This window comes from Pipistrellus kuhlii, unplaced genomic scaffold (assembly GCF_014108245.1).
Source record: "Pipistrellus kuhlii isolate mPipKuh1 unplaced genomic scaffold, mPipKuh1.p scaffold_m20_p_27, whole genome shotgun sequence".
Taxonomy (NCBI): Eukaryota; Metazoa; Chordata; class Mammalia; order Chiroptera; family Vespertilionidae; genus Pipistrellus; species Pipistrellus kuhlii.
Genome location: NW_023425526.1, coordinates 1,264,196 through 1,288,937, shown reverse-complemented (window position 1 = coordinate 1,288,937; position 24,742 = coordinate 1,264,196). Strand labels below are relative to the sequence as shown.

The 24,742-nt window shown below is 36.9% G+C and overlaps 1 protein-coding gene across 9 annotated transcripts in view; it reads right to left on the bottom strand.

Moving 5' to 3' along the window:
• LOC118727939 (testis-specific gene 10 protein) overlaps positions 1-24,742 on the bottom strand; it is a 222,030-nt gene that overhangs the window by 40,266 nt on the left and 157,022 nt on the right. For all 9 annotated transcript variants that reach the window (XM_036454001.2, XM_036453995.2, XM_036453991.1 and 6 more), the window contains 4 exons: positions 10,624-10,739; positions 5,301-5,455; positions 1,722-1,777; positions 456-624 (listed from right to left, as the gene is read on the bottom strand). In XM_036454001.2, the coding sequence (XP_036309894.1) occupies positions 456-624; positions 1,722-1,777; positions 5,301-5,455; positions 10,624-10,739 (496 nt within the window). The remainder of the gene's footprint in view (positions 1-455; positions 625-1,721; positions 1,778-5,300; positions 5,456-10,623; positions 10,740-24,742) is intronic.

Genomic DNA, 24,742 nt, shown 5'->3' with positions numbered 1-24,742 from the left:
ATCTTCCAAAATAGAATGTTTTTAATGGTCAAATTAAAATAATATTGGAAGTGAGAATTGTGGATAAAGTATATTGGCGTAAGGAGAAAGTTATTATAAAGTAAATTTTTTTGAAAAGATTTAGTGCTAAGGAGAACCAAAAAACTATACAGTCATACTTAGAATAATAGTCCCTGAAGTAAACCTACCATTTCTTAAAAGTTTCTGAAGCTTTTATCTTCATTTGTTGAGTACTTCTAAGGTTGAATATACATCTATCATATTCCCTGCTCTCTCTCTCCTTAATATTTAACATTTTATGCCTGAGAGTCTCATTTAGAAATTACGTGGCATATTGTGTAATGGAGGGGAAAATGGCTGCTTCCAGAGCCTGAGCTTTTCTATAGAATGAAAGGAGAACCGCGCCTCAGAGGAAACGTGTTTTCTTGGAGAAAAAGAGACTAGGACAAATATACCTGGTTCTCTTGTTTAGCTTTAGAAAACTGTTCTTGGAGATTGTCATTCTCATGAGCCAAGATATCTCTTTCCCTGGCGATTTGAGCCAATTCATCATTTGTTTCATCCAACTGCCTGCGCATCCTGGAAATGTCTTGTTCACACATAATTAGCGCTTCAGTAGACTGTCTATTGCACAAATCAAATAGGACGTCAGAAGAGACATTTTGCCAAAACAGAAAAACAAATTCTCACATGACAGAAGATGGACAGTTAGCATAAAAACATCTGAAGAAGTTTTAAACACATTTAAATTTATACGAATAAATACTGTGAAAATAGTGCATTCCAGTTTCTCTGTGTTGCCAACATTTCACTATGGAAAAAGGATGCTGAATACACATAACAGTCTAAGTATTACCTAAGTATTTCAAAACTTCTGACATTCAAATATAAGAAAGCTTTCCTGTGACCTCTAGCTGTCATGGCTTAGTCTCCTTTGCAGGTTCCTCTTCCTCTGCCCTCTTAAAATGTAAGCATTCTGAGGGCTCAACTCGTAGTCTCCTGTTTCTTACTCTCTGCCATCGCTCAGACAAGTACTACTCATATCCATGGCTCCCACCCCCGTCTATACCCTGAAAACTCTGAAATCATTACCTCCAGCCTTGGCCTCCTCCTTACTCTCCAGACTCTCATATTTAACTGCATATGAGACAGATATACAAGGTCTCAAAGGCTCTTCCAATTCAGAGGAAAGCCATCGCTTTCATAGTCTCTACACGTCCAGTATTCATCCCTCAAAACCTGGCATTTTCCTATATTTTCTTCCTCTGAAGCACCTCACCCCTGACCACACTCGCCAACCCCAATCTGTCATCATTCTTCAGTGTGGGTAATCTTTCTAACACAACATTCTCCTCAAATTCCTTAATGATTTCTTATTTCCCAAAGGATAAAATCTAGACTCGTTTGTCTATAAGTCAGGCCTCTGTGTTTAGCCTTTCCTCCCTTCACACCTCCTCTCTCACTTTGGGTTCCAACACTCACCTACTTGCATTCACCAGGCTCCTGAACTTTATGTGGTCTGTGGTTCTCTGCTGTCCTTTCCTTGGCAGACGCCATATCCTCTTTTACTTCCCTACACAGTCTTAGGCCTCCTTCCAACATCAGAAAGGGATCACCCTAAATGTAACACTAAGCCCCCGTTTCTTACAATCTTTGTACCTAACATAGTACCTTGCCCCTAATAAATATGTACTCAAATTCTTGTTGGACGAGTGGTTTACCTTGATGCCTGTTCCATCTCAGCAATGATATTCTTCATGCCTGAAATGGTCTTTTCCTTGAAAAGTAATATAAGTATGACATAAAAAAATTATCTTAAACTGTTTAAGATAATGAACAAAAATCAATTTCCCCCACCCTTTTTCATTTACATTTTGGTTTAAACATTTATGCTCTATTTATCTTTCCTACACGTTAAAATTAAAGCTTAGTATATCAATGCCAATATTTGTACTAGACAAAAACAATCCATTTTGCTCATTAAGCCTACACTCGGGTGTACTGATATGAGATCAATGTGCCAAATGCTCTGTCAGGCTTTTGCTGTCCCCCAACACCAGAGCCTCAGGAGCGCTCTGTACTGGAGGCAGACCAGTGGTTTGCACCAGGGCGTTCTCCATGGGGAGTAGACAGATTCACTTCCTCAGGACACGTTATGAAACCCAGGAAAGTGAATGATGTGAACCTAAATTTAGTTCCTAAGACTAATAACTTTGATTAAGTATATTATTTATATTAGTCATCAATATAAATAATGGTCATAAATCCACGTAGCTGCTAAAATGGAGTTACTTATAAAAGTCTATTTTTAAGTTTAATTGTGAGTTAAATAAGCATAAGGCCTAGAGCAAAAAGTGAATAAAATAAACTACTGATATTCTCCCTTTTCAAGGGTGTGGTGAGGGAGATTCAGGCGTCAGTCAAGGCTGAAATAGGTGTGCTTATCTTCATGCCATCAATACTATTCCTACACTTCCTCCTTTGAAAATGCTTGTTGATGGTGAACCAGTTAAAGATACTATTCACAGACACTTTGGCTAACATTAGTCCTGTTCTTTCACTAAATAATTAGATTTCACTTTGCCCCTTGAAGTTTGAAATCCTAAGTAACCAAGGCAACAAGATGAAAACCTAAACCTATATTTCCAACCAGTTCTGTTCCTGTTCATCAGGAAAGTTTAGTCGTATGTACATGTTGTGTGCGTACATGCATGTATATGTGTTTTCTCCCTTTACTCATGTGTTCCTCTCTGGGGTAATTTTAATTCTGGTTTCCCATTCTGCTTCTGGTAGAATGGTGCAGATGGATATTGGAATGTGGTTAACATATCCATTAGCAAAGCAGTTAACCCCCATTTAAGAAGCCAAGCCAATCAAGGAAAAACTCAAAGAGAAAATACCACTTAAAATGGAATGTTTATACATGCCTTTGAAATATAATTTAATACATTTACAATTAAATTCTGAAAAAGAAATCGAACTTTTAGTATTTCTGAAAGTCATTACATGGTAAAGCTTAAATATGATTTATAAGCCTAAAAAGGACTTTCTTTTATCAATAGAAATTCATCTTGAAAGTATGATTATATAATACTAAGAACTTTGTAAAGTATCCAGGACAACAAAATTACTATGTAAAATCCAGTAATATATCCTATTAGCAGTATTACCCTAATATCAGCATCTATTGACATTTATGCAATCATTGTCAATTTAACATTTCTGTACAACTTCAATGTTTGTCCAATTAGAGACATGGGTTCAAGTTAATTGTTAAAAATTTAACCTGGGAAAGATGGTCATAAATCCATATAGAGAAAAAAATAAACTAAAATATCATACAGATAATTATGGCTTTTATTACTAAAAAGCCTGTGAACTTCCTAATGAGTTTTCTAACTTTAACTGGTAGTAAGTAGTGGAGCATCTATCCCCAAAGCCATAATATTTTTTAAAATATTAAAGTACAGCTTATAGAGATGAGTCAGCCTTTTAAATAAGTAAACCAATATTCAGTATCTCAGGCACTTTGATGGCTTCCATTAGGCTCATGATTCTCAAATCCGATAACTTCAATTCCAGTTTCTCTCTAAACCTGAAAATCCAAGAGCCTAAGAATATTTCAGCATGTCCCAAAGGCACGTAGATCACCTTCCTCTCTGAGCATGCCCTGTTTCCCGTGCTTCATGCATAGCAACTGCTCACATGGTTCCTCGGTCAGAAAGCACGTCATGTCAATCTTACTCCCTTTGTCGACCTATTTCTCGCATGGATCCTGCAACTCTCCTGCCACAGTTCTTATCATTTTACTCCTTACTAGTATCCTTGTCACCATTATCACTTTCCTGTAATTCATCTTTTACATGGGTTAACAAGTGCTACAATATTTCTTTTAAAATAAAGATATAACTGTAATGTTTTGTTTATATTATTTCATTGGTTCACTATATCAATGATATTCTAAACTCAACATTACATACATTTTTAAATGTTTGCTTACCTATCCATCTCATTTTTTTTTTTGCCATCTACCCTACCCCATGCTTACCTCTCTGCACTCTATGCTCTGGCATTATAAACTATCAAGAAACCCTGTGACACTCTCTGGTGAATGCCACTGGGCTCTCCTAAGTTGCTCTACCCGTCTGGGTTCCCTTTCTCTAATAGGTATCTTTCTGTCTGAATCACCCTTCCTCTCACTTAGCCTTTCTCTAAGTCTCTTCCTGGCTGGTTCCTAGTCAATTTTCAGGGCAGTCCAGGTACTATCATCTCCTGGAAAGCTTTCTAGATCTTCTCCTCTCCTAATCCAACCCGCAGGTTAAGTCAACTGTGCTTCTGCCAGACTGCACATTGTGCATACACAGCACATTCTATCATAAAGTACCTTTACTTATCTGTCTCCCAATTATACTGCAGGCTTTGGAAGGCATGTCCACTCCTCCTTAGTTTCTAACATAATATACCTGGTACTTGTCAATAAATGTTTGTTTTATGGGTGAACAGATAAATGAATGAATTAGTTCCCTTAGAGAGGGGCAAGGCCTTATTCCAATGATGCTGCTTTGCTTATGACATCTGTGGAAAATAGTTTAGAAATTGCTTTCAAAACCACTTTATAAGCAAGAAAAGGGTATGAATATTTCCCTGTCTTTTTGGCAACATCTTTTATGTTGTTTGAACAACAAAAACTGAGGAATGGAGATTATTATCCAGCTTTATTTACCAACTCCATAAGGCAGGGAGGGCAGACCTTTTTTCTGCCAAGGGCCATTTGGATATTTATAACATTGCTTACTATAATTCACTAAATCTATGTTGCTATAAAAAAAGGTCGTGTGTTTATTGAATTTTGAGTCTGCCTGTACTTGCACTGGCAGGGCCAGACCAAACGATGTTGTGGGTCTTACATGGCCCCTGCCATATGGTCTAATCTCAATGACTAAGGATGATGTAAAAACCTGCATCTAGTTCTGAACACAATTATAAAGGCAGTTTTAATGGAATAAACATATTGCCTCCCACAGTGGCTTCCTGAAGATATAAGTTCTGGTATGCTTTTAAAAAGAAATCAATCTCACTGCTTTCTTTTTCATTTGAATATTTGATATTGGAATTAGTTCTTGTCAGCATGTTAACTGCACATTGATGAGAGAAAGAACACATTTTTAAGACTTTTCTGAAATATTTCAAAATCACATTTCAAAGTTTCAGCTCTCTAGAAAAAAATTTGAGAGAATCCTATTATTTTATTCAGATTTCAGTGCAAATACTTCTTTTAAACCACAGTTCTTAGAACATACTTTCATTGCCAAACTCTCTCCAAGGGATGCAATATTCTCAGACTTTTTATCCAAGCATGCTTGCAGGCATTCCTTTTCTTTAACCAGATCATTGAGGGTTGCACCAAGGATGCTGATTTCTTCTCGCTGGGCAATGCTTTGCCTTGTAAAATTATCTAAATATGTAACATAAAGGCATTTCTTAATCAAGATAATTATTCAGTCCAAGTGGATCGAAATACTTTTCAAAATAAGTTCTCTATTATATTCAATGCCTACAAATAAGTATAGTATTCCAAGTAAAAACATGGCTTTTGTTAGTAATTAAAATCTAAAATGTAAAAGCACAATTAACACATTTGAATAAGAATAGCAAAGGAAAGCTCTAAATTACAAGTTCTCAAAGAAGATTTACATACTGTAGGTGGATGCAAACAGGAGTTTGGTGGAATACTAAAATGACCATACACCCCCAATTTCCCCTCTCTCTAAACTAGAATCATTGTTGCATATAAGTTGGTAACAGATCTTAATAAAATATTCAGTTAAGTCATGTTCAGAGTCAAATGTCTTCTACTACTCTGATCTCTCTCTAAATTTTTCCTAAAAATTCCTAGGAAAAAAAAAATCATCCCAGGACGTCTGAGTTGATTGTGAAAACACTGACAAGCCAATGTCAATGCTGAAGGCCTAATGGCTGCTATATTATCAAACTGTGGTTTCTCAGCCAGCACCATCAGCATCACCTGGGAACCCCAGCCTACTGAATTAGAAATCCTGACGGGGCAGAGCAATTATGTCTTAACAAGCAGCCCTCCCATGTGACTCTAATGCACAACAGCTTGAGAACCGCCCGAGCAAACTGGAAAAGACACACACGCCTTGGCCATCTGCTACCCCAGGAGCTGGCCCCAGTGGTCTGCACTAGCCCTCCAGCGGATTCTGACCACACCCAGTCTGAGAACCTCTAGGACAGTGTTTCCCAACCTTCTCTCATGATGAGAATCACCTGGTGGAGTTGTTAAAACACAGATTCCTGAATCCCAACGAAGAAGTGCTAAACTAGAATTTTTGAGAACATATAGGTAAAATTGCATACCTAACTTAGTGCTCTGTCTTAGTTTAGCACTTCTTCGTTGGGATTCAGGAATCTGTGTTTTAACAACTCCACCAGGTGATTCTCATCATGAGAGAAGGTTGGGAAACACTGCTCTAGGATACTCCCTCTGCCAACGACCATCCAGGGCAATATAAGAGAGGCACTATCCAATGCCAAGAGGATGATCTATACAGTACCTGAGAATACATCAACTCCCTTTTCCAGGCTACTACTCGTGTTTCCCCAAAAATAAGACATCCTCTGAAAATAAGACCTAGCGCATGGAAAGATAAGACATCCCCTGAAAATAAGACCTAGCGCAACTTTGGGAGAAAAAATTAATATAAGACACTGTCTTATTTTCGGGGAAACAGGGTATCTTTCAGGCAAACCAGATGTTGTGGGTGTTCTGATATATGAGTCCATTCTCATTGGCATACATTAAAGAAATGAAAGCTCTGAAACAGCTCTAGGAATCCCTAGCTTTAAAAATAATCCTCCACCTTACATCCCACTCAAGCTACCACCCAATTTTTCTTTCTTTTTTTTAAATAAAAAATCTTTATTGTTCAGATTACAGGTGTACCTCTTCCCCCCCTCCCCGATAGCTCCCCTCCACCTGATTCCTCACCCCACCACATGCCCTTACCTCCCCCTACTGTCCTCATCCATAGGTGTATGATTTTTGTCCAAACTCTTCCCACACCCCTCAGACCCCCTTCCCCCTGAGAATTGTCAGTCCACTCCCTTTTTATGTCCCTGATTCTATTATATTCACCAGTCCATTCTGTTCTTCAGATTTTTTATTCACTTGATTTTTAGATTCACTTGTTGGTAGGTATGTATTTGATGTATTTTTGTTGTTCATAATTTTTACCTTTACTTTTTTCTTCTTCTTCCTCTTCATAAAGAATACCCTTCAGCATTTCATGTAATCCTGGTTGGTGGTGATGAACTCCTTTAGCTTTTTCTTGTCTGTGAAGCTCTTTATCTGACCTTCAATTCTAAATGTTAGCTTTGCTTGGTAGAGTAATCTTGGTTGTAGGTTCTTGCTATTCATCACTTTGAATATTTCTTGCCATTCCCTTCTGGCCTGCATAGTTTGTGTTGAAAAATCAGTTGACAGTTGTTTGGGTACTCCCTTGTAGGTAACTAACTGTTTTTCTCTTGCTGCTTTCAAGATTCTCTCTTTGTCTTTTGCCCTTGGCATTTTAATTATGATGTGTCATGGTGTGATCTTCTTTGGATTCCTCTTGTTTGGGGTTCTGTATGCTTCCTGAACTTGTAAGTTTATTTCTTTCACCAGGCAGGGAAAGTTTTGTCATTATTTCTTCCAACAGGCCTTTAATATCCTGCTCTCTCTCTTCTTCTGGCACCCCAAAAATCCAGATGTTGGTACGCTTAAAGCCATCCCATAGGCTCCTTACACTATCCTCACACTTTGGATTCATCTTTCTTTCTGCCTCTCTGGTTGGGTGCTTTTTGCTCCCTCATATTTCAGAACTTTGGTTTGACTCTGTGGTACATTGATCTACAGTTGAGTTTCTGTATATTCTTTATTTCAGACAGTGTATGCTTAACTTCTGACTGATCCTTTTCTTTTCATTGGCTGTGAGGACCCGCTGTGTCTATAATGGAAGAACTACCGCGCTGGAGACGTGCTTATGGTGCAGGCCTTGTCACTTATGGATGTGAGGAGTTGAAATCTGGTGTCTCACACTGACCACTGGGTACACTGGCTTCTGGATCTCCAATGGGGTACAATTCAGCTATTGTCTGAGGTCATCCTGCAGGAGCTAAAGCGAGAACCACAGACCTCTCCTCCCTGCTTGGAGCTTGAAGGCTTTGGAGCTGTCTGCACTGGGTTGCAAGTTTGCTAGGTTAAACTGCAATACAGAAGCCATTCATATGCAAAAGCTGCTGCTTGGAGCTTAGGTGTGTTTGTAGATTGTGCAGGGTGGAGTCCCAGGGTGTCATTAGGCTAGGGCGTGGCAAACAATGATGACTGCCAGTCAGCTGTCTCTGCCTCTCTGACCATGTCCCCGCATCTCATGCCCCAGCCCAGCAAACAATAATTCTTGCACGCAGCTCTGCAAGCAAGCCACCCTCACTTTCCAACCCGACGGCGGACAGTCCAGCTTCTCCCCAGAAACTGGATTTCAGAGAGCTTGGGAGCTTGTCTCTCTTCGGGTTGAAGAAAGCAATGCCCGCCACCAGCCCGTTTTGTGCGCACACCCCCATACCTCAGTTTTTCAGTGCTTGTGCCCTGATTGTTCTTTTCTCTTTCTGTCTAGTTGCAGAACTTCCACTCAGCCAGCTTTCTCGTGGTTCTGGGTGATAGACATTTCATCTTTTTGTTGTAGTTTTGAAATTGTTGTGCATGGCAGCAGTTTAGATGTTTACCTACGCCGTCATCTTGGATCTCTTCCATACCACCCCATTTTTCTGCTAGACTTGGTAGCCCAACTTAACAGACTTCTATTCTCTCCTGTCTCTACTTTCTCACTGCCCAGTCATCTCTCAACTATTCCATCTGCCACACCCAACACTCTATCTAAACCCTTCAAAGTATCAAATCAATCAATATTTTTTCATCCTTATCTTACTTAGCTTCTTGAAAGTATCTGATAATTGAAACTACCATCCTTTTTAAAACATCTGCTCTCCTGTCCTCTCCCAAAACACTCACTTATGGGTATTCTTCCTAATTCCTTGGCTTCTTCTTACTTAGTCCTGGATGCTCTTCTCTTCATTCTCTATATTTTCTCTAGGTGATTTCATGTTTTTAATATCATTTATTTGCTGATGTGTACCAAATACATATTTTTAGCTTAGGTTTTACTTCTAAGATAAAAAATTATCTAAATAACTGATTACCTTACATTTTTACTTGGATTTAAAATATCAAAATATGAGTTCTTCAATATTCCTGTTTTAAATGTATATTTTAATATTTCTGATCTCTATAAAAAGAACCTCCACCATCTAATTATTTATGCCAGACAGTTTTGAAATACTGTTAAAAATATTCCCTCTGCCTGGCTGGTGTGGCTCAGTGAACCACTTATGAACCAGGCAGTTCGATTCATGGTCAGGGCACATGCCTGGGTTGTGGGTGCAATTCCCAGGCAGTAAGTCCATAATTCTCTCTTGTCGTTGATGTTTTTCTCTCTCTCTCTCCCTCTCCCTTCCTCTCTGAAATCAATAAAAATATATACTTATTTCCCTCTGTTTTAAAATGGGTTCTTTTTTAGTTGTAATCAAAATTTTACTTTACAGTTATAAAAATACAAGAGGTTTGGTGCACAAAATTTGTGCACGGGGGTGGGATGAGAAGGGAGTTAATATCCTTCAGCCCAGCCTGTACCCTCTCCAATTTGGGACCCCTCAAGGGAAATCCAACTGCCCTTTTAGGCCCACCAGGATTGGGCCTAAATGGGCAGTTGGTCATCCCTCTCACAATCCAGGACTGCTAGCTCCCAACTGCTGGCCTGCCTGCCTGCCTGATTGCCCCTAACCACTTCTTCCTGCCAGCCTGATCACCCCCTACCCACTCCCCTGCCAGCTTGATCTATGCCTAATGCTCTGCTGCTGGCCCAATTGCCCCTAACTGCCCTCCCCTTCAGACTTGGTCACCCCCAACTGCCCTTCCTTCTTGGCCATCTGTGGCGGCTATCTTGTGTCCACATGGTGGTGGCCATCTTTGAACACATGGGAGCAGCTCTCTTGTGTGTTGGAATGATGGTCAATTTGCATATTACCTCTTTATTGTATAGGATTAAAGTATGACCATATTTTCATAGAGATAAATGGTAAGAAACATAAATAGGAGACTATGAAAATAATTTTATTTATGAACCCAAGTAATATCATAGATATAGCCAGATATATGTATACTTTCCACCAAGAGTAATATATATGTGTACTATATTTCATTACAATTGCTATGAACAAGACACATTTTTACACAGAAACTTGTAAATTTAAAAGTGACCATCATAAATTAGAAAGTGTTGCTACTTTGTTTAGCTTTTACTTCACTGAAAAATTTGAAGCCATGTCTAAGTATTTATGGTCCTAGATCTAAGTAAAAAGTTTACTATCAAAGAAAAACATATTTCCATGATCGGCATCATAAACTTTTAATTGAAGGGCCTATCTCCAAGTTTATCTTGTTATAACTGAGAGAAGAAAGCTTTTTTCTAGCAGATGTAAAGAAAGAAGTATCAGGAAAAAGTAACTCACCAATTTTTTCATCCAAGCACATAATTTTCTCCTGAGTAAGCTGAAGCTCATATTTTTTCTTAGCAAGGTGTCGCTGATTATCAGAAAGGTCTTTTTCTGTATTTTCATATAAAACTCTGTAAACATTTTAATAATAAAACTAATTCTGAAATTTTCATGTTTTATCAACCTCTTAGTGTATTTAAATCTAAAAACTTTTAAGAACACTAATAAACATTTTCCTTGTTAGTATCTTCCTAAAGCCACATATTAGGACATTTAAGGAATAAAGGGTAAAAAGGGATCCTCAGTCCACCACTCCAACATAAGCTATAATTAGCATTTTGGTGTTCATTATTCAGTGTTGCTGTTTTTTCATATTTTTCATATTAATGTTATGCATATTTAAAATTATCATACTACAAATTCAAAATTGAATCAGATATTCTCACCTATACTTAATCTTTAATAATTTTCAGTCTATAACATAGTCTTCCAAAACATCATTTTCTGCCTAAATATATATGATTAATAGCTATTTATTTTTAAGTAAAAATAAACATTTACTTCAGTATTCTATTATTAGACATCTCATTTCCATTTTTCCCTATTACTAATAAATCTGTAGTGAACAGCATTTCATTCACTCCACATTTATTAAACATCATTTTATGTGTGTAGCTAAACTTGTAAGAATTTGTAAGGGAAGTCCCCTGGAGCCAAATTAGAGCCATAAGACCATGAAGTGATGTTATGCTAGATATGATTGGGGTTTGCCTGTCTCAGTAGCCTAGGGTCTTAACTCAGAAACAAAAGATGAGGTCATTGAGATGCCTGCAACACAAGAATTAGAACTAAGGCCCTCCCACGTAAAGCCACTGAGGACTATAACAAAAGTGAAATGGTCAGACTAGACAAAATCAGCTTGTCAACCAGCCATTGCTAGGATCAGGGTATAATAATAAATAAATAAATATTTCCTGGGTATTGTTAATTCATTGGTGTTCAGGACAATAAATCAAAATAAAATCTGGCTCTAGGATGTTTGTATAATCTAGAGCACTTGGCAGAAATAAACACAAAACTTCTCTGGAAGGACATACCCTCCATCCAGGCTAAGAACTAAACCTCAGACAAATGCATGTTGGAAATTAGTTCACAATTCAAAATTTAAAAACACATTAAGTAATTATCCAAACTTAGTGGGAGTCAAAAGATACACAAACTAAATTAGATCCCTTAGAACTATAGATTGTAGTATTTTCAATAGAAAATTAAGAATAGTTTTATTTTTTAAAATATATTTTTATTGATTTCAGAGAAGAAGGGAGAGGAATGACAGAGAATCATTGGTTGGCTGCCTCCTATACATCCCCCAGTGGGGCTTGTGCCCGCAACTCAGGCATGTGCCCTGACGTGGAATTGAAACATAACCTTTTGGGTTCATAGATTGACCTTCAATCACTAAGTCATGCCTGCGGGGAAGAATAGTTGTACTTAAATACTAAAAGATAAAGTAATAAAATACATAAGAAAGAAGAATGAGCAGATTTTTTAAAAAGAACTAATGAAAAGTTCAGAAAATTAAACTAAAACAATTGAAATAAAAAATTTAAAACATCAATAGACAAATTTAAGAGCACAATAGACACAGCAGAAGATAAAATAAGTAAATTGAAAAAAATCTAACCCATAGTAATTATTAAAAAGCACAACAAAAGAGAGAGGTTAAAAAACAAAAACAAAAAAACAGAATGAGACGGTCCAATAATCACCTAATCAAAATTCTAGAAAGAGAGGATAAACACAATATTCCAAATAATAATCTCTCTATAAAAGCCAAGCGACTGGAACAACTGGTCGGTCACTATGACATGCAATGAGGCTCCAACTGCCCTTCCCCCCAGCCAGCCCCACTCCCCAATCAGCCAACCAATCCCAATCAGAATTGGGGCTGGTAGGCAAATGCCCATAGCCCCTCTACCCAGCCAGCCCCCCCACCCCCAATTGGACCCCTAACTCCAATCGTGGGTGGGGCCAGCTGGCCAACTGCCTGCAGTCCCTCCCCCCAGCCGGCCCCTCCCTGGATCAGCTCCCCCACCCCAAAGGGGGGCAGAGGCTATCTGGCCAACCTCTCGAGTCCCTTTCCCTTCACCGGCCTGGCCCAATGGGCCCCCATCGAGGACGGGTGCATGAATTCATGCACCAGGTCTCTAATAGCTAATATATAAAATCTTAGACTAAACAAACATCAATGAAAAATCTGAACGTGCCCTGGCTGGTGTGGCTCAGTTGGTTGCACTGAAAGTTCCCCTGTTGTTTTCTTGGTCAGGGCATTTGCCCAGGTTGTAGGTTTAATCACTGGATAGGGTATGTGTGAGAGGCCACCAATAGATATTTGTCTCTCACATCCATGTTTTGTTTTGTTTTTTTTCCCTCTGTCCCTCTCCCTTTCTTTCTCTCTTTCAAAACATTAAAAAAAAAAAAAAAAATCTGAACACTAACATTAAGGGAACTTAAGTCCTGGGCAGAACAAATAATAAATCAGTATCTATTATGACAATTGTAAGTCGGGAGGGTAGGAAGATTTAAAGGAAGGAAATATTTTTAAACCCAAACTAATAAAAGTGATAGCATGGGGAAAAATGTGTTCACAGGCAAAAATTATAAGACATTTGAAAAGTCCAGCCACTTAAAAAAAAAAAAAAAAAAGCAAAAAACAAAACAAAACAAAGCAAAAAAAACCCAAAAAAACCAAAAAAACAACAACCACTCACTCATTATAGAATCCAACTGTAGCAGATATATTGGAATAAATAAATAAATAAATAATATTAGACTAGTAAATATATTAAAAGATATGAAAGAGAACCAAGGGAAAAACATAACAAATATGAGAAATCGAGTAGTTGAAATTAAAAAAAACAAAACAAAAAACACATGATATAAATAGCAGAATATTTAAATCACTGCTGAGAGTAATTTTTAAAGACCTAAACAGAGAGATATTCTGTGGACCAAAAAGCTCTATATGTTCACCAACAGTTCTTCCAAAACTGACATATAGATTCAACTTAATTTAATAAAAATCCTAATAAACAATTCATAGATAAATGATTCTAATAAAGATAATTCCAAAATTGATATGAAAATATGCAGGACCTACGAGAAGCCCAAACAACTTTTAAATGGAATAAAGTTGGAGGACTTATAGTACCTGATTTCAAGACTTCTTATGAAGCTTCAATTATCAAGACAAAGTGATACTAGCATAAAGATGAAAAAATATATCAATGGATCAGAATAGAGCTCAGAAACAGACTCACACATGTATGGTCAATTAAATTTTCAGGTACTAAGGCAATTCAATGGGTGAATGGGATAATCATAATAAATAAGAAGCAATGGCTATCCATATATACAAACAAAACTTTTAATCTCATATCTACACCAAGCATGTCAAACTCGTGGCCATGGGGCCACATGATGAGGCATGTGGCCTGCCAGCCGTGAGTTTGACAAGCTTGCCTTACAAGAAAATTACTTCAGAAAAGGATCATAAACCTAAATACAAACACTAAAACTTTAAAAGCTTTTAGAATGAAACAGCAAAAAATTTTAGTGACCTTAGGATTGGCAAAGAGTTCTTAAATAGAACATGAAAGCATGCTATAAATAAAACTAATTTCAATAAACTATACCTTACCAAAATTAAAAACTTTTGTTATCAAGAGCATACTCTGGAAGCATATATTTTCAAAACATCTGACAATGAATTTGTAGTTAGAACATATAAAGGACTTTTATAAATTAATGATAAAAAAATAAATAACCCAATTAAAAACAGACAATTTTGAACAGTACTTCAATAAAACTAGATCGATAGATGGCAAAGATGTTAATGAATGCATGATCAACTGATCATAATTACTGATTAGAAAAAAGCAAATTAAAATCACAATATAATACTAAACACCCACTCTAATTCTAGTATCACTAAAATTAAAAAGACACTATCAAAAGTTGCTAAGAATATAAAGAAACTAGAACTCTCATGCACTGCTGGTGGCAATATAAAATAGCAAAACCATTTTGGAAAACAATTTTTAATTCCTTAAAAAGTTAAAATAGATCCAGCATATGACTCAGCAGTTTAAATCCTGGGTATTCACTCAAAAGAAATGAGCATATAAATACACAGAGACTTGTATTTGCAGTTCTATTTGTTATAATTAAAACCTGAAAATAAACTAAATGTCCATTTGGTATCTTATATAATAAAAGTCTAATATGCTAAGTGTCCAGTTGTCCAGTTGTTCATTCAACCAAAGCATAATATGCTAATGATATGCTAAGGCCACTCAACTGCTCATTATAACATGCACTGAGCAGCAGGTTAGCTTGCTGCTAGGGTCCGAATGAATGGGTCTGAGCGAAATGGGCCAGACATGTCCTGGAGCCCTCTCAGGGTCCCTTACCAACTGGCTAACTTCTCACATCTCTCCCTGGCCCCTAGCATGCACCGATGGGGTCCCTTGGCCTGGCCTGTGCCTCTTGCAATCCAGGACCCCTCAGGAGATGTCGGAGAGCCAGTTTCGACCTGATCCCACAGGACAAGCAGAGGGAGCCCATTGGTGCACAAATTCGTTCACTGGTCCTCTAGTATAATGCAATATGACCCAAAAAGTGAATCAGCTACTGAAACACACAATAACATGGATTAATCAATCTGAAGGTAATTATGCTCTATGAAAGTAGAGCAATAGAAGAGTACATGGTGAACAATTCCATTTAGATAAAATTGTAGAAAACCCAAGATAATAAAAAAAGGCAGAAAGATCAGTGGATGCCTGAGCAGCATAAGGGAAGGATTACAAAGGAAACATATATACATAATTACATTATACTGATTATGGGGTTAATTTGACAGGTATATTCATATGTCAAAGTTTATTAAATTGTACCTTTTCAACACATGCAGTTAAGTTACATATCATATATCAATTACACCATAATAAATTTGTAAAATATGAACAAGAAAACTATGCTAATATCTAAATAACATATATCCCCAAATAAAAGATATAAAAATAGAGAGATTAAAATACTGGAAGAAATAAAAAAAATATATAATTTTCCTGTGGCAGCAGAGAGCTAAGTAGGCAGCACTATGGGCAATTAGGAGCTATTAGCAGAGCCAGCACTGTGTCGCTGGGTCAAGAAAGCAAGGCAATAGGAGTTACATCGGTGCTCCCACTGAAGCTTGTTTGGCTTTTGGTGGAGAGATGTTCTGGACAATGGAGACCAATATCCTGTACACTACACTGGGCTATTACAGGAGCCTACTAGTCCCCTAATCCAGCATGCATCTGAGGAAAAAATCACTGCCTGCAGGCATAATAAATCAACAGTAATAAAAAGTTTCCCTGGCCAGTTGGCTCAGCTGGTTAGAGCTTTGTGTACACCAAAGGTGTGAAGGTTTGATTTGGTCAGGGCACATACCTAGGTTGTGGATTAAATCCCTGGTCAGGGTATGTACCTAGGTTGCAGGTTTGATCCCTGGTCTGGGTATGTATGGGAGGCAACTGATCAATCAATCTCACAGCAGTGTTTCTCTTCCTTTCTTTCTCTCCCTTCTCTCTCTAAAACTAATATATATGAATTTAAAATGTATATATATATATATAAAATGTATATATATATATATAAAATTTAAAATTTAAAATGTAGTGAAATTTAACTGTAATTCAACTGAAGAATCACTTCAAATGCCCCAAACATCATTTTTACAAAGCTTTTTCTTGTAAAATAGCACTGTTTAGGAAGAATGTTTATTTAAACAGTATAATGAGTTTTGGTTTTGAAACCCTGGGGATTTTTGTTCTTTATCAAGCAATGAAGTGAAAAGCTGTGAAAAGCAATGGATGCATTTCTTTTTGGCTGATTTGACCTGGAATACTCAATTTAGAGATATTGAAATTTAGACATATGTTGAACTATGTCAGGACTCAGCTTCTAATAACTAGAGTTTACACATGGAATCAAACTTATTTTCTTATCAACTGAAAAAATGGAGAACAGGAACAATCATATTTTAACTATTTTCACTATATTAAATGTAGTTGGATTATAGAGTTCCTAAGGAGGCTCTTGTAATTCTTTTTTTAATATATATAAATAGAAAACCTATGATAAATGTGGGTGCGTTATAAAGTATAAACTATTGGCCTTAAAAATAAATTTACAGCTGACTTCTCAGCAGAAATAATGAAAGTCAGAAGATAATGGAAGGTATTTACAAAATGTTAAAATGAAAATAACCCCAAACCTTTCAAATTTTCTACCTACTGAAATATCCTTTATATCAATAAGATTGCAATAGAGATAGTAGAAATTTTCAGCTTTGGATACATTTTGAAGATAGGATCAATTGGTTTGGATAAGAGTGTATAAAAATACAGGTTTCAGGCCAAGAATCATATGAATGGAGTTTCTATTTACTGAAATGGGAAGACTAAAAGACAACAGATTTTTGTGCACTGAAGGAAAAAGGATAGTGGAGAGCAGAAATGTTTAGTTTGAGATGTCTATTAGACATCATAGTGAAGATGAAAATGAGATAGTTGGAAATTCAAATTTGAAGTCCACAGAGAATTCTCAATTATAGTAATATATTTTGAGAATCAAGAATAAATACATGAGGCTGGATGAGATCACTGAGGGATGAGGATAGATACAAAAGAGGAGAGAAGAACTCCTCTCAAAAACTAAATTCAGGAACATTCTAAGATTTGGAGGTTGTGGACAGGAGGAGGAAATAGCAGAAGAGACTGATATAGGAGAGCCAAAAAGACAAAGACAAAAAATCAAATGAGCATGATAGGTCAGAAACCAAATGAAGAAAGTTGTGTGTAAAGACAGCACAACTGATCAACTGTTGCAGATAGCTCAAATAAAATGAAGATCAAGGATTGTCCACTGCATTGAGCAACATGAAAGAAAATGTAACCTTTTAAAACAGTTTTGATAGAATGGTGGGGAGAAAGGTAGATTACAGTAGGTCTAAGTGCAAACAAAAAGTGAGACATTGGAGCCAAAAGTTTAGACAACTCTTTTCATGAAATTCCTATAAATGAGCCACAAAATTCTAAATTATTAAAGGGTAATATGCGAATTGACCCTAAATGCAGAATGACCAGAACGACTGCTGGTAGTCACTATGAGGCATACTGACCACTTCTAGGTCCCATTCCCTGGTCGGCAGGCTCCGATGGCCTGATGGTGAAGGGGGAGCCAGGTGTGGGAGACGGGGGATGCAGGCAGCACCTGGCCAAGCCTCCCACCCTGCTTGTCACCCCACACACAGAGGCGACCCATGGCAGGAGCGGGGCTAGCTGTGGACAGTTGGGGAAGTTGATCACAGGCCCCCGAATGAATTTTGTGGGCAGGGCCTCTAGTTTAGTATAAATATAGAATATTTAAAGGATATGATTAAAAATCTGAACTAAGGGATAAGTATAAAACATCATGCCAACTATTTCCTAATTTATAATTTCTGAAGTATATATAGATCAATACTAAAACATTGACCATAAAAGAAGAGGACAATAAATTACAGAAATCTGAAATCTAGCAATGTGCTCTGAAAAACAATGTAATTAAGCAAGAAATCACAAAAAGATAAAAATTTGTTACTTTTTTAATATTTAAAATTACACATATAAATAATCAATGAACCAAATAAAAAGTCATAATAGAAATTAGAAAATATTTTATAAAGCAAGAAGTATATAAAATACGTAGAATACATTCAAAGAAGCATTTTGAAAGAATTTGAGGGCCTTAAATATGTATATGAGAAAAAAGAAAGCCCGAAAGGTAATAATGTATGCATTCATCTTAAGAAATTAGGAGGAAAAAAAGAAAACAGATATAATGAAAATAGAAGGAAGGAATAAAAAACAAAAAGTTAATGAAATAATAAAACAAACAATAGGGAGATCCAAAGCTAAAGCCTATTTAAAATAACAGACTGGAGGTGCAGCCACTGTGGAGAACAGCATGAAGTTTCCTCAAAAAAACTAAAAATGGAACTCCCAATTGATCCAGTGATCCCACTTCTAGTAATATATCTCAAGAAATCAGAAACAGCAATCAGAAAGGATATATGCACCCCTATGTTCATAGCAGCACAACTTACCATAGTTAAGATTTGGAAACAGCCTAAATTCCAATCAGCAGATGAGTGGATTAAAAAATTGTGGTACATCTATACAATGGAATACTATGCTGCAGTAAAAAAGAAGGAATTCTTACCATTTGCAACAGCATGGATGGAACTGGAAGCATTATGCTAAGTGAAATAAGCCAGTCAGAGAAAGATAAATATTATATGATGTCACTCCTTTATGGAATAGAATAAAAAACATAAACTGACTAACAAAAACAGATCTAGAGACAGAGAAGCATCGATCAGACTGTAAAACCTCAGAAGGAAGGTAGGGGAGGGTGGAGGTAAGGAGGAGAGGTCAACCAAAGGACTTATATGATTGCAAATAAGCTTAACCAATGGACACAGACACCGGGGGGAGGGGAGGATGAGGGCATGAGTGGGGATGTGGGAGAGTAATAAGGGGATAGAGACACATATTCAATACCTTAATCAATAAAAATAAAAAAAGGAAAAAATAATCATTTCTACAAATCTATAAAAACACACAAAAGACCAGACTGAAGCCCTAACCAGTTTCACATCGGCCTATGGATTCAAGGGTCCCAGGTTCCATTCCGGTCAAGGGCAGGTACCTTGGTTGTGGGCACATCCCCAGTGGGGGTGTGCAGGAGGCAGCTGATCGATGTCTCTCTCATCAATGTTTCTGACTCTGTCCCTCTCTCTTCCTCTCTGTAAAAAAAATCAATAAAATATATATTTTAAAAAACAGACAGGAAAAAGAGGATATCACTACAGATTCTGTGATATTGAAATGTTGAAAGGATGTGGTAAACATTATTCTAAAATCTAGCGGCCTGATGCATAAAATTTGTGCAAAGGCCTTGGCCCCCAAAGCTGGGGCAGCTACCTCTGCCTCGGTCCCCGCCCACTGTAGTGGCCAGAGACCTTTGCTGCCTCTGCCCCTGGCCACATTGGCTTTGTCAGGTCTAATTAGCATAGTACACTTTATTATTAAAGACTAGAAACCCAGTGCATGAAATTTGTGCATGGAGGGGTGTGTCCCTCAGCACAGCCTGCACCCTCTCCAATCTGGGACATCCCTCTCACAATCCGGGACTCCTGGCTCCCAACTGCTTGCCTGCCTGCCTGCCTGATTGCCCCTAAGCATTTCTGCCTGCTGGCCTTATCACCCCCTAACCACTCTCTTGCCAGCCTGATCTATGCCTAAGTGCTCCCCTGCTGCCCAATTGCCTCTAACTGCCCTCCCCTGCCAGCCTGGTTGCCCCTAACTGTCTTCCCTTACAGGCCTGATCACCCACAACTGCTCTCTCCTGCTGGCCATCTGGTGGTGACCATCTTGTTTCCACATTGGGGTGGCCATCTTGCATGTTGGAGTGACGGTCAATTTGCATATTACCTCTTTATTATGTAGGATGTTTTCTAATTTTGAGAAAATTGACACATACATGAAAAAATACATAGTGAATGGCATAAAAAGAAATGTCTAATTGTTCCTTTATCCATTAAATAAATAAAATCTTCCTCAAAAAGAAAGTTCAGAATCAAATGGCTTCACTGCTAAGTACTAAACTCAAATATTATATAGAATGTTCCAGATATTGAAAGAAAACAAAATGAATTGGAAAGATTATCATAAGTTTTACATTATTTGATACTAAATTCTAATTTTTAAAAACCCCAATAAGGCCGGGACCAGTTTAGCTCAATGGATAGAGCATCGGCTTGGGGACTAAAGGGACCCGGGTTCGATTCCGGTCAAGGGCATGTACCTTGGTTGCAGGCATATCCCCAGTAGAGGGTGTGCAAGAGGCAACTGATCGATGACTCTCTCTCATCGATGTTTCTAACTCTCTATCTCTCTCCCTTCCTCTCTGTACAAAATCAATAAAATATATTAAAAAAAAAAAAAAACCCAATAAGGTAAATTGTTGGCCTATTTCAATTATAAAAATAGATGTAAACATCTCAAACAAAATATTAGTTAACTGAGCCCAGAAATCTATAAAAATTATAACATACCCTAACTGATTTGACAAAGGACATCCTTTCCTGAAAACACACACACACACACACACACACACACACACACACACAAAAAAAAAAACCACAAAAAAACAAACAAAAAAACACACACACATACTCCAAATAAACAAAAACCCTCTCATTTAGGAATAGAATGAAACTTCTTCAACCTGATAGAAGTCATCTACAATATGAAATATGGACAGATAATACCACACTAACTACTGAGAGGCTGAATGCTTCCCCCTTAGATGTGAAAAGACTCAAGAAAGTCCACTTCATTTCTATTCAACAATGTACATGATTTTCAAGACAATGAAATTGGGAATAAAAAGAACAAAAAACATGCTGATTGAACAAGTAAAACTGTTTTTATTTGTAGATGACCCAATTGATTATGTAGAAAATTAAACAGAATCTACAAAAAGGCCACTAGAACTAACATGTAAATTTAGCAAGGGTATAGAATACCAGGTAAAGATCCTATATAATAAAAGGGTAATATGCAAATCAACTGAACGGCAGAATGACCTATTGCTATGATGTGAACTGACCTCCAGGGGGATGACACTCAACCCAGGAGCTGCCCCCTGGTGTTCAGTGCACTCCCACAGGGTTGGACATCCTCTGAGGGCTCCCGGACTGGGGGAGGGCACAGGCCAGTCTGAAGGACCCCCCTGAATGCACGAATTTCATGCACCATGCCTCTAATATAAAAATAAGTTGTAAACTTTCTGGTTTCGGCCCTGACTTATAAAGAGCTTAGAAGACATCATTCCCTTTGTTACAAGAAGAAAAAGATGACTGAACTGAAAATCAATGACTTTTTTTGAAAACATCAAGATAGTGTGTTGGCCCCCTAAAATATGAGAAGAAAGGAAAAACCAGAGAGTCACAACTAAGGTATGCTCACTGAGAACGGAGCTTCTTAAATTGTAAATGATTAAAAAATTTAAATGATAATGTTCATACATTGCTGGAAGCTGAGTGTGCATTATTAACATGGGGGTGAGAATGTCCTAGGGGCCACATACTTCAGGGGGTTTACATCCAGGAACCCCATTGGTTCTCACAGTGAAGATCTGAAAAAGGATCCCTAGTGCCTCTGACAGGAAAAGAGGAATTAGTATAAAATATGCCCAGAGCATTCCAATAATAAGGCTTACTCTACAAGTAAAAAGACTATACCAGAGCTCATCCCAGCTGGAGAAGGGCATTCCTCCTACTTTACCACCTTTAGCCTTCCAGTTTCACATAAGTAGATTAAAAATTTATCAAAGTTATACCATTGGGAAACACAAGTAATATCAGACCCAGAAATACAGATACACTAAAAGACTGAGATTTAAGTATATGACTATGGAACATGTTCCCTACCCTTCTCCTAACCAGCACACACAGTGAATTACAGCAGAAAGAGCTGCAGGTATGAGGAATATAGTAACTCTGTAGTATCCTCACAAAGTTTTGTAAATCTAGAAGTGTTCTAAAATACAAAGTTTATTTTAAAAACAATTGTATTTTCATATTCAAGCAACAGACAATCAGAAAGTGGTACTTTAAATTCCATTTACAACAGCATCAAAAAATAGGAAATACAATACTTAGGGAAAAATCTGACTCAAAAAAGTGTAAGAGTTGTACACTAAAAATAAGATAACCTATGGTAAATTAAAGATCTAAGGAAAAGAAAAGACATGCTGTGTTCATGAGTGGAAATACTTGGTATTCTTTAGATGTCATGTCCCCAATTTCAATTAAATTCTATATATATGAAGCTAATTCTAAAATTAAAATGCAAAGAAACTACAATAGCCAAAAAAACACTTTGAGAAAGAACAAGTTGGAGAACTAGCACTACCTAATTTGAAGACTTAAAACAGAGTAATTAGGAATGTTGTACCGTATTTGGCATCAAGCTATATGAATATGTTCATCAAACAAAACAGGCAATCAAGAAACAAACCTTCACATATATGGACAACTGAGTTGCTACAAACTTGTAGCAACTATCCGTTCTACAATTTTATGGAATAAAATTTCAACTTTTACTCCATAAAATTAAATATCCATATGGAAAAAGGAAACTTTGACCTATATCTAGTACTATACACAAAAAGTAACTTGAAATGGATTACAGATCTAAATGTAAGAACTAAAACTACAAAACTGCTAGAAGAAAACATGAAAGAAAATCTGTTACCTAAGGCTTAATGATTTATTTAAAAGAACACAGAAAGCTAGATATGAATTTCTGAAAATCAATAAATTTTATTTAACCAAAATCAAGAACATATATTCCTTAAAAGACACTTTTAAGAAAATAAAAAGACAAGTCAGAGCCTGGGAAAAAATATTTGCAGAACACATACCTGACAAAGGACTTATAACTAAAATACAAAAAAAACCTTTCACGACTTACTAATGATATAAATAACTCAATAAAAGTACGTAAAAGATTTAGACATGCACTAAGGAAAGGAATATATATATATGTATATATATACATATATATATATGTATACATATACATATATATATATTCCATAAGCACATGAACAGATGCATGAAATCATTAGTCATTAGGAAAGCAAATTAACCACAATATATACCCATTAGAATAGCTAACATTAGATTCCGCACATCAAGGGTTGGTGAGGATATGAAACAACTGGAATACTGATACACTGATGGCTCCAATGTAAAATAAAATAGTGCAACCACTTTGGAAAACAGTTTACAGTTTGTTCCAAAGTTAGACTCACAGAACATTCACTTTTATTTGTTTAGCCCCAAATAGCAAACAATCAAAATGTCTATGTGGTATATCCATACAATGGAATACTACTCTGTGACAAACAGAAATAAACTATTATATGTGATGACATGGACAAATCTCAGAAGAGTTATGGTGTGTAAAGTAGCCTGACAAAAGAATATATACTCTGTGATTTCATTTATATAACATTTTGAAAAATACAAACAATTTCCTATGACAGACAGCAAATCAGTGGTAGCCTAGGGATTATCAAGGTGGGGTGAGGTTATAGAAGGGTATGAGGAAACTTTTGGAAGCGCTGGTTAGGGTTACTATCCTGATTGTGGGATCATTTTACAGATATATAAAGATGTAAAAACTGATGAAATTTTACTACCGGTAAAACAAATGTACACACACAAAATAAAAATCTCCAATTATGAATCTATCAGAATATATCTATATCTATATCTATATCTATATCTATATCTATATCTATATCTACAATATATCTATAATCTAATTTCTATCTATATAAGCTATGATGCTCACTGACCACCAGAGGGCAGACGCTGAATTCAGGAGCTGCCCTCTGGTGGTCAATGTTTCCACAGTAGAAGCTTCCCATCCCTCAGCTCAGCTGACCTGCACCAGATGCCTGGGCTCAGGAACCTCTCCTGATCAGGACTCACTAGGCACTAGCCAGCAACAGGCATAGGGGGTCGGGATGAATGGGAGCAGCGTGGTGCCCAGCCTGGGATCGGCTCCTCTCCGGCCACCTGTCCAAGCCCAATCCCCGCAGGCCATACCAAGGGACCCCACTCAGCCGGCCTCTTAGTATTTCAATAATCTACTAAAATGCTTTCAAAGAACCTCTAATGACCTGGGGAAATGCTTATGGTTTATAATTAAGTGACATTGCTTAAATATATGACAATATATTATGATGTCAATTATATTGAAAGTTTATGTACACAGATAAAAGTATTTCTGGTTAAAAACATATGTACATTACTAAAAGTCTTCCCTGGGTTATGGAATTATGGGTGATTTAAATTTTCTTTACACTTTTCTCTATTTCCCAAGGCTTTCTTTGTTGATGCTGTTTTATTTATCATTTTAAAAATACATTTTTATTGATTTTTTTGAGGGAGAGAAAGAGAGAG